Here is a 10,522-nt window from a genome sequence, read left to right as displayed (position 1 = left end):
TCACAAACTGAAACATCACCCCAAATTGCCAAAACCTCAGCATCTCTGACGTTCAACTCTTTAATAATTTAGCTGCTCCTGATTACTTCAATGCAGGCTTGAGGCGCCTCATACTTCTTATATTACTGGCCCCGTGTCAACCTAAGTGCAGCCTCCACGAACAGAGCCGGCTGACGGTCCCTGAATCTAGGCTGAAGAATAAAGGTGACTGGTCTTCTGCCATCAGGACCTGAAGACTGAAGGACACTTGACTTTGATGTGTTCAGACAGTTTTATTAGGTCTGTCCCCAAAATGTTGATGATTCTAATCAGTCGAGAAGTGTCATTGTACGCAGAGCAACAGCATGGCAGGCTGTAAACGTTCACAATCCAACAATCCAAGTCTCAAAATGACCAAACTACAAAACAAACCAGACGCTGCTGTCGCCCGACAACGCTATCAGCAGCAGGATTCACAAAGTACCCCCCCCCCCCCCAACATACAGAGAGACAGACTGAAGGTACATGACAGAAACAACTGCTGTTAAGTTCTTTATTTGTCAATGAAGTTCTTGTTCTCAGGCTCCGTCCAACAACGCTCATACAAAACGTACGGCAGAAAATCCCACAATAAAATGACATGAAGACAATCTGAGATGTAAATAGTGCAAAAGTTAAAATATAGAGTAAAACATGTTTATATATATATATATATATATATAAAACAGAATAAAATAAAATACAGTATAATAAGAACTATACATCTGTGTGTAGTTCTGAGGTCTGAGTTGAACACAAACACACTCGATCAGTATGTCTGTTGCTAGCTAGCTTAAGGCTAATGGCTAATAAACATTTGGCTGTTTGGGGTGAACCAACACAAACTGACTATCCACCCCTCCATTAGCTAGACCTGCTCGTCCTTCAGAGCAGTGGTATTCAACTTGCGGCCCGTGGGCCAGATTTGCCTTGCTGTCTGTGTCTTTATGTTATACTACATTAGATTGTCTTAGGTCGTCGGGCATTATTATCTGATCTCATCCTCCGTTGTGTTCGAGGTGTTTTAACGGGCAGTCCTTGCAGCGGCCGGTCAGGATGATTGACACCCTCCCTCCTCTCTCTGTATATTGACCCCTGTGATAAGCTGCCACGTCAGACCCTGATTCTGGTTGACAGCAGTTTATGGCGTGTCCCTGCTGGCAGTGAGGCTGAATGCTGTGGTCCCAGAATAGGTCTCTCTGTCACAGATCCACAGCAGCTGTTAGCGGCACATAGCGCCCCGGTTACTATTCTAAAGTCTGGACGTTAACGAGGACAGCATCTCCGTCCAGTACTGGCTGCTGAACGTACATCTGCAGAGCTGCACGACAAGACGAGTAAAGACGAGCGTTTATCTTCGACATCAACAGGGTTTTTACTTTAAAACAGGTTTCAGTGGAGAGTTACTGTGTCCTGTAAGGACCCGGATGCTGTAGCTGTGAATTAGTTTACCCATTGAAGATGTAATGTAAGGTCATTTTAATGGGATTTTAAGGGAATAATTAAGGATAAATGAATGGATTGTAATATATTAAGGTATTTTAACAGATTATCTGCACAGTTTAAGGAAAAATATCATGAGATCCATCCCCTAATTTATACTTTCTGGAGAAACTTACTGGAGATAATCCATTAAAAACAATATACCTGAACCTGCAACACCTGCCAGGGATCTGTAGGGCCTTTAATCTAAAACAATGCATCGTATGTTTTGTATGCAAAAAAATGAAAAATACTCAAGTAAAGTACAAGTACGTCAAAATCAATATATCAAATTGTATTGATTCCTCCTTAACGTCAAATTCCGGGTGAACCCTTGAATCCTTTTTAACCTGTAATGTTATTTTCCATTTCAATCTGTTGCTATGTTAATGTGTTTGGTATGTTTTAGTTATTTGGTTATTTTAATTAAGGGACTGTTTCAACCCAATAAATCACTGCAATGAGTGATTTGTCCCCTCTAATTACAAATCATCCCTTTAAATCACGGTCCTAATTTGTGTACTTTACCAATAAAAATAAAGTCTTTTTCACTCTCAAGTCAGGAAAAGTGTATTCCTATGATTACCAGCCAGTATGTCGGTGCTGGAATACAATCCCACTCAACCTCAGGTTTGTTTACGTCAGTTAGTTTGTGATAATTTGATTAAACACACATTTGTGAGCATTATAAGTTATGACACAAAACGTCCTGTTTTCATTGTGCGTATTACCAAACACATTTGCAAAGAATCTGATTACTACAGACAGACAGTTCTGTTCACGCCCGTCACCACTCCAGACTCTCTTTGATCGCCGTTAAACGTCCTGTGAGTTCAGAGAAACGTCTTTTTCTGCCAGTCATCTGAGCAGCTGCTTCCACAGAAAATCCCACAGCACTCCAATGTAATGCCATCATAAAGTCCGTCCGTCTCTTTAACAGCGACAGCCTCCTCAATCAACACAAGTGCTCTCACTCTCTCTGCACTTTTACAGGACGGCTCATGTGTCTATTTGGAGATAAGACACCTCGTTTGGTTTATTCTTTCGTGGCTCAATAGGAATATTTGTTCATGCAAATGTTGATTTTTAGGCCCAGTAGCACTCAAATGGCTGTGTTCACTGGAGTGTTTCAGATTACTAATACAACTCTAAAGGGACTCGTCAGGTTTCCACACGTGACCTGATTAATGATCAAAGTGTTCCCTCTCAACATAACTAGGATGCTTTTCCATAAAAGTGTTTCGGAGTCGAGGGCTCTTAAGTGTTGAACTTAACCCACCCTTCATTTCCTCACATCCCCGCTCGCCCTCTCACTGCGCCCGGCGCTTAATGAATTGAGTCAGAGTTCATTTGAGTTAAGATCTCGCTGCTTGGCACAGAGTTTGTACCGCCTGAGGGAATGAATCTACTTTATTTTTGATACTTAACTTAATTATGCTCCAGTTCCTCGTAAACGGAAACCTGGACGGGACCCCGGATCTGATAATCCAGAGTGGAGCTGTTCTCCCTCAACATCCGTCGACTGCCTCTCGTGTTGAGTGTTGTGTTGTGTAGATTCTTATTTGCTGTTTAAAGCTTCTTACTGTGAGCGACGGCTTCCTGTTGCAGCAATTGTGCTTATTTCTGTATTTGTGTTTCGTCCTCGCTTTTCTCACCCATTTGAAGTGGGCGGGGCTCAGTTGGACAAAGATGATGTCATATTTTTTCCATGCACCAATCAGGATTTAGCATCGTTTGAATCAAAATGTGATCACAGTTGTTTTGTTTGTCTGCTTATGTCAACAGGCCGCTGTCCACCAAATCTGATCACATCAAATTAAAACACTGATTTCTGTGTTTGTTATCAAATAAAATGCAATGCTTTAAACTCTGTTATTGAAATCTGAACACAATCATCACACCTATTATCAATCAATACAGTGGTTAGCTTGTTAACCATCAAAACGAAGCTTTGTCTACTTGCAAGCCTTCGTCGCCAGTTCAACCAAAGATTCCACTTATTTTATTTGTATTTTATAATCCAATCACCTCAACGGTCCTCAGACTTATCTCGTGAACAGCCATGATGGAAATCACTGGACTCATCTATCAAATATGCTTTTTGTTTTGTTTTGTCCGAAAAACAAAACAAGCAGTTTATGAAAAACAACCAATCGTTCACCAATCTCAAGTTTGTTAAAATAGTAAACAAACAAACAAGGACACTGTGGTTGGTTAATTAAAAACAGCCGCAGGCTGCTTTAATTAACCAACCACAGTGTCCTTGTTTGTTCATTGTTGTTCATTATTTACCTTTTATTGTCTTCTTTATTGTACAGTATTTGCGTAACATTTGTTTTTGTTTTTCATTGTGTAACAACGTCATCGTGATAAAGAAAAGCCTAAAAAGAAGTTTGATCAAACTCAAAGATTTTCCTTTTTCCAATAACAGCAAATTCTCACATTTTAGACGCAGAAACCCGAAAATGCATTTTTACTTGACGAATGACTTAAATGATTAATCGCTAGACAGAATTGCTGATTACCGTTTAATTGAGTCATTGTTTCAGCACTAAAAGATACTGCGTAAAGTTGTTGAAAGAACTTGAAAACTCGGCCCCTTCAGTCTCAGTTATTACCGAACAACAAAATGTCCTTAAAAACACAGAAATACGAACCCTTTTAACCCTTAAATCCAAACCTCTGCTTACCTGATAGATGACGACGCGGAACTTGTTGCGGGTGAGCAGCTCATCCTGCGTGGTTTCAACCTTCTTTACGCGAAGGTTTTGCTTCTCGACGCGCGTCCGGACCTCCTTGACGTTGGCGCTGACCTTGCGGGTCTTCTGCAGGAGCTTCTCCACCGTGCCGCTGGTGTCGGTGTGGTCCTTGGCCAGTTTCAGGACGTCGCCCTGGATGGTCTTGATGTTGTTCTCCAGCTCCAGCTGACGCTCCTCCATGCGCTGCTGGCAGGACTGGACGTTGTCGATGATGCCGGCCACGCGCTCCAGCAGAGACAGGATGGTCAGGGCACTGATGGGGTTCCCGGCCTCATCCTCCACCCCGATGATCTCCAGCTTTTCCTGGACGCCCGCCGTGCGATACTTGTGCTGATCCATGGCAGTGTTTCGATGATTGGAGGAGATCTCTCACTTTGAATTGGTTTGAAACTTGCTTAAAAGTTGTAAATGTGTGGTTTAGTTTGAGGAAGGGGACCAGGACCGTGGGAGTCACCAGCAGGGAGACCAGAGAGTGGCAACACCCAACCGCTGTGACCCAAACTCAGGTCTGGGGACAGGAGAGAGGGGAAACTCCACCTACCCCTTTTAAAAAAGGCTTCAGGATCCAAAGGGAACCTGAATTCAGCCCTCATCGGGATGTGGGCCAGGCGGTAAACTCATGGGGGAGCGGCAATGCTCACACGAACCCCCCCCCCCCAGCTAAAAATATAAACTCTTTGTAAGGCGACACCCTGACATTTTGGGAGGATGCAAAGCAGAGGATGATGGAAATCCCCGTCCAAGTCCTGCTCTGCTTTGTTAGAGCAGACTGATTCATAATTTTCCGATGTTCATGCTAGCAGCTGCAAAACATGTACATCAACAGCAGCTCAGGAGTCGCTCTGCAGCTCCGCACTGACACATGCAAAGAAGCCGCAGTTGTCTGGTCTGATCGCACAGTGTTGGAATGTGCCCTTTTTCCTTTCCCCCGGGCAGCAGAGTCCAAACACTGAAGCTCTTTATAGAGACGACGCGAGGAGTGTCAGAGTGACACTATCGTAGCACTCGTCTGAACAGCTGAACACGTCTGCTAAGTGTGCGGCGCTGTATTCAGCGGAGTGATTAATTGTTGCTCTTTAGCTCACAGTTGGACAAAGTCATGAGTTTGCTTTGTCATCTATTAATAACAACAATAAATACAATACAATAACACCTACACTTACAGGCGCCAGGGGAGCCTTCAGGTGGAATCAGAGTGCAGCCAAACGACACCAGAAGATATAACACAAAGCAAATGTGCACCTTGCATTATCTGTGTGAGTTTTTGCAGTGTGGCAGCCTGGCTCAAGGGCTGCTACTAGACAGGGAGACGGCACGAGTTGTCGGACAAGTGAAAGTCATTTACCTTCACAAAAACATTAGTCAGCTAATATAACATGTAATCAGGGACTCAGGAGTGTAAAGCATGTGTGGATGTGTGGCAGTGTATGTGCATGCCCCGCCAGGGCAGGTGGGAGGTATTTATTGGGCACAGCGGGCCCAGGTGTAGATCAATCTGCTGACGACTCTCCATCCAGCACCTGCAAATCATCCCAGAAAGAAAACAGGGAGCCCTGGAGGAGGGAGGAGGGAGGAGGGAGGAGGGAGTGGTCACAGTCTCAAACAGCCGGTCATCAACCGCTTTCCTCCAGTCTCTCGTTCCCGTTTCTGACCGTCTGTACGTTTACGTTTCCCTTCATAAAGCTTCAGGATACATGTCCTGTTTTAGTAGTTTTAGTAGCCGCCCAGATTAACATCCATTTACATCCACTCCGACCAAAGTTAGCTAACGTTACTGACATCTTACCATGTTGCTGCCTTACTGTGGTCAAACGCAGCCGGTGATAATACTGGGGGGGTTTATCAGCCAGAAGATAAAGACAGAAAGTTCCTCCACCATGACTTTAACAGAGATGATGACAACACATCAGTTACGTAGATATTGTGTCTTTACGTGTCCTTTGCTGTTGTGCGACTGTCACGTGTTTCCATGTTCTGCTTCGTGAGCTCCACCGTGATATTTCCTGTGAAGGAGGCACTACTTCACCATCAGGGACTTCTTAAAGAACCACTGTTGGATCAGCATGGATTTTTTTTACAGTGTGGTGGTTTGGACATGACTGAATGTGTTCGACTGAAGCCAGCAGCTGCTCCTGCCCCTCAGTACCCTCCACCCAGTCCAGCCCCCCTCCACCCCACCACCTCTGGTCTATAACTCTATATTTACTCCGGGGTAGCGTGCCTGAGTCCCTGCCCCTCGTAGAAATGTACGACACACACGCTGGTTTATTTTCACATGGGGAGGCGGTGACCTCTGCTCTGGTTCTGGCTTCTGCAGACTAGCAGTTTTTAATTAGATGTGAGCGTTAATTGATGATGTCGCTCCTCCTCCTCCGCCGGTGGGTGGAGACTGATAATGATGACGAGGCTGGAGGCCATATTCAACCTCATCTATCCCAAAGATTCTACACACGGGGGTGTATGACAGATAAAAATAGTTTCTACATAATATATAGAAGGACAGTTTTGTCCGACCAACACCTAAATATATTCAGTTTACAATGTTCTAAAACAGAAAAGCTGCAAATCCTCACATTTGAGAAGCAGACAATTTTACTTGAAAATAATTGTTAGATTATCAAAATCATTTTCAATTAGGTATCTGTTAATAGACTAAAATCCAATGGGATTCTTCCATTGGATTTTGGATTATTGCAGAAAATAAACTCTGTGGCAAACAGAAGTTTATGATACTGAAACGTTTTGTTCAGCGAGATAATCTTCACTGATGAACTCCACTTTTATGATCTTTGAAGAGTAAATGCAGTAAAAAGCTAACGCTGAAAAGGAACTACAGCACGGTCGCATTACTTCAGCGTCACCACCAAGCTGAACTGAAGAGAATATAGATATAGATATATAGACAGGTAGATATAGATATATAGACAGATAGATATAGATATATAAAGATAGATATAGATATATAGAGATAGATATAGATATATAGATAGGTAGATATAGATATATAGACAGATAGATATAGATATATACAGATAGATATAGATATAGATATATAGACAGGTAGATATAGATATATAGACAGATAGATATAGATATATAGACAGATATAGATATATAGACAGATAGATATAGATATATAGACAGGTAGATATAGATATATAGACAGATAGATATAGATATATACAGATAGATATAGATATATAGACAGGTAGATATAGATATATAGACAGATAGATATAGATATATAGACAGGTAGATATAGATATATATATATATAGATAGATAGATAGATAGATAGATAGATAGATAGATAGATAGATAGATAAAGATAGATATAGATATATAGACAGGTAGATATAGATATATAGAGATAGATATAGATATATAGACAGGTAGATATAGATATAAGAGATAGATATAGATATATAGACAGGTAGATATAGATATAAGAGATAGATATAGATATATAGACAGATAGATATAGATATATAGACAGATATAGATATATAGAGATAGATATAGATATATAGACAGGTAGATATAGATATATAGAGATAGATATAGATATATAGACAGGTAGATATAGATATAAGAGATAGATATAGATATATAGACAGATAGATATAGATATATAGACAGGTAGATATAGATATATAGACAGGTAGATATAGATATAAGAGATAGATATAGATATATAGACAGATAGATATAGATATATAGACAGGTAGATATAGATATAAGAGATAGATATAGATATATAGACAGGTAGATATAGATATATAGACAGATAGATATAGATATATAGACAGGTAGATATAGATATATATATATATAGATAGATAGATAGATAGATAGATAGATAGATAGATAGATAAAGATAGATATAGATATATAGACAGGTAGATATAGATATATAGAGATAGATATAGATATATAGACAGGTAGATATAGATATAAGAGATAGATATAGATATATAGACAGGTAGATATAGATATAAGAGATAGATATAGATATATAGACAGATAGATATAGATATATAGACAGATATAGATATATAGAGATAGATATAGATATATAGACAGGTAGATATAGATATATAGAGATAGATATAGATATATAGACAGGTAGATATAGATATAAGAGATAGATATAGATATATAGACAGATAGATATAGATATATAGACAGGTAGATATAGATATATAGACAGGTAGATATAGATATAAGAGATAGATATAGATATATAGACAGATAGATATAGATATATAGACAGGTAGATATAGATATAAGAGATAGATATAGATATATAGACAGGTAGATATAGATATATAGACAGATAGATATAGATATATAGACAGGTAGATATAGATATATAGACAGGTAGATATAGATATATAGAGATAGATATAGATATATAGACAGGTAGATATAGATATAAGAGATAGATATAGATATATAGACAGGTAGATATAGATATAAGAGATAGATATAGATATATAGACAGATAGATATAGATATATAGACAGATATAGATATATAGAGATAGATATAGATATATAGACAGGTAGATATAGATATATAGAGATAGATATAGATATATAGACAGGTAGATATAGATATAAGAGATAGATATAGATATATAGACAGATAGATATAGATATATAGACAGGTAGATATAGATATATAGACAGGTAGATATAGATATAAGAGATAGATATAGATATATAGACAGATAGATATAGATATATAGACAGGTAGATATAGATATAAGAGATAGATATAGATATATAGACAGGTAGATATAGATATATAGACAGATAGATATAGATATATAGACAGGTAGATATAGATATATAGACAGGTAGATATAGATATAAGAGATAGATATAGATATATAGACAGGTAGATATAGATATATAGACAGGTAGATATAGATATAAGAGATAGATATAGATATATAGACAGAAAGATATAGATATATAGAGATAGATATAGATATATAGACAGGTAGATATAGAGTGTAAACACAACCAGGCTGTAAAGGCCGATTAGTGAGTTGATGACTTTTCGTGTTTGGCATGAAGACGTTAACGTCTTGTTAAAATCTGAAAGAATCAGCTGCAACATTAATGAATTTAAGCTCTGAGTGGATGTCTTGGTAGCTAAGATATTTGGCTTATTTGGACTGTGTGTACAACTGTCTGCATCATGACAGTATGTTGTATCCTGTATCCTGGAATTTCTATCCGATAGCAGCCAAAGCCGGACAGTTTTCCTGAAACATCTGCAGGTCTGGTACCCTTAGTGTTACAGATGGATTTCTTGTAAACAGTGAACTGTCAACATTAGAATATGCTGTATACTGCACAATGCTAGTATTTAGTATGGAATTAGGACACAGTGTCTCTGTACAGCAAAAACAAAAGGAGAGTCTTTTGTCTGTGAGTCTCCTGTGACTGTTCACACAGGTCATCTCAGTAATTTGTGTTTCTGCAGTCAAATCTCTCTCTCTCACACACACACACACACACACACACACACACACACCATGTCTGTAAACAAAACATCATTAATCTGTCACAGGACGTGGAATACGTTGTGAAATGAGAGCAGTGTCAGAAGAAGAAACAGTCAAACAGAAATCAAACACAAACCTCACGGGACAAAGAGATGAAAAGGAAACATTTCACTCAAATGACACGTCGGCACCCTGGTGTACATTAAAAAAACATTTCCTTTTTTATTTTGGCAGAGACCAAAAATAGCCTCTCAAAGTCTACATGCAGAATATTAACATGTCAAACACATTCTAGTCACATTTAGAGAAGTCACGGCTGTGATGGTCGACAACAAGTACAAACACGTTGCTCAGCGGAGGGGGGGTGGGGTGGGGGGGGGGTTTGACCTACGACCTGTAGACGTAGACTAAGACGTTACAGAAAAACTGTGACAGAACATAAAAATTATAAACATACAGAGAAGACAAACCTCCCTGAACTCACATTTTGGACCTCAGCACAGCCTCAGAGTCTCAGGTCGTTCTCCGCAGATTAACACAGAAGAAGAAGCACAAGCAAGAAGCTGAGATCTGGTGTCACCGCCGGGCCATCCCTTCTACTGAATCGAGCAAGGTAAATGGCACATTTCCTCTACTAGCCATGCACAAGAAAATATAAATGATGACTGAAGTATTACTTGTTTCCATAACAACCGAATCACTGTGAACTAATTGTTCTCTGAGGTTAAAATATATTTTAATATCT

The 10,522-nt window shown here is 39.3% G+C and overlaps 1 protein-coding gene across 1 annotated transcript in view; it reads right to left on the bottom strand.

Annotated features, from left to right (window-relative positions):
- Positions 1-4,598, bottom strand: part of cavin4a (caveolae associated protein 4a) — a 10,673-nt gene extending 6,075 nt beyond the window's left edge. The window contains exon 1 of the mRNA XM_070919548.1: positions 4,191-4,598. Within this exon, the coding sequence (XP_070775649.1) occupies positions 4,191-4,598 (408 nt within the window). The remainder of the gene's footprint in view (positions 1-4,190) is intronic.
- Between the last annotated feature and the right edge of the window lie 5,924 nt (positions 4,599-10,522).

Source organism: Enoplosus armatus, chromosome 14 (genome assembly GCF_043641665.1).
Source record: "Enoplosus armatus isolate fEnoArm2 chromosome 14, fEnoArm2.hap1, whole genome shotgun sequence".
In the NCBI taxonomy this organism is placed as follows: domain Eukaryota; kingdom Metazoa; phylum Chordata; class Actinopteri; order Centrarchiformes; family Enoplosidae; genus Enoplosus; species Enoplosus armatus.
Note: the sequence above shows the minus strand (reverse complement) of the source record. Positions and strands in the feature narration are given on the sequence as shown.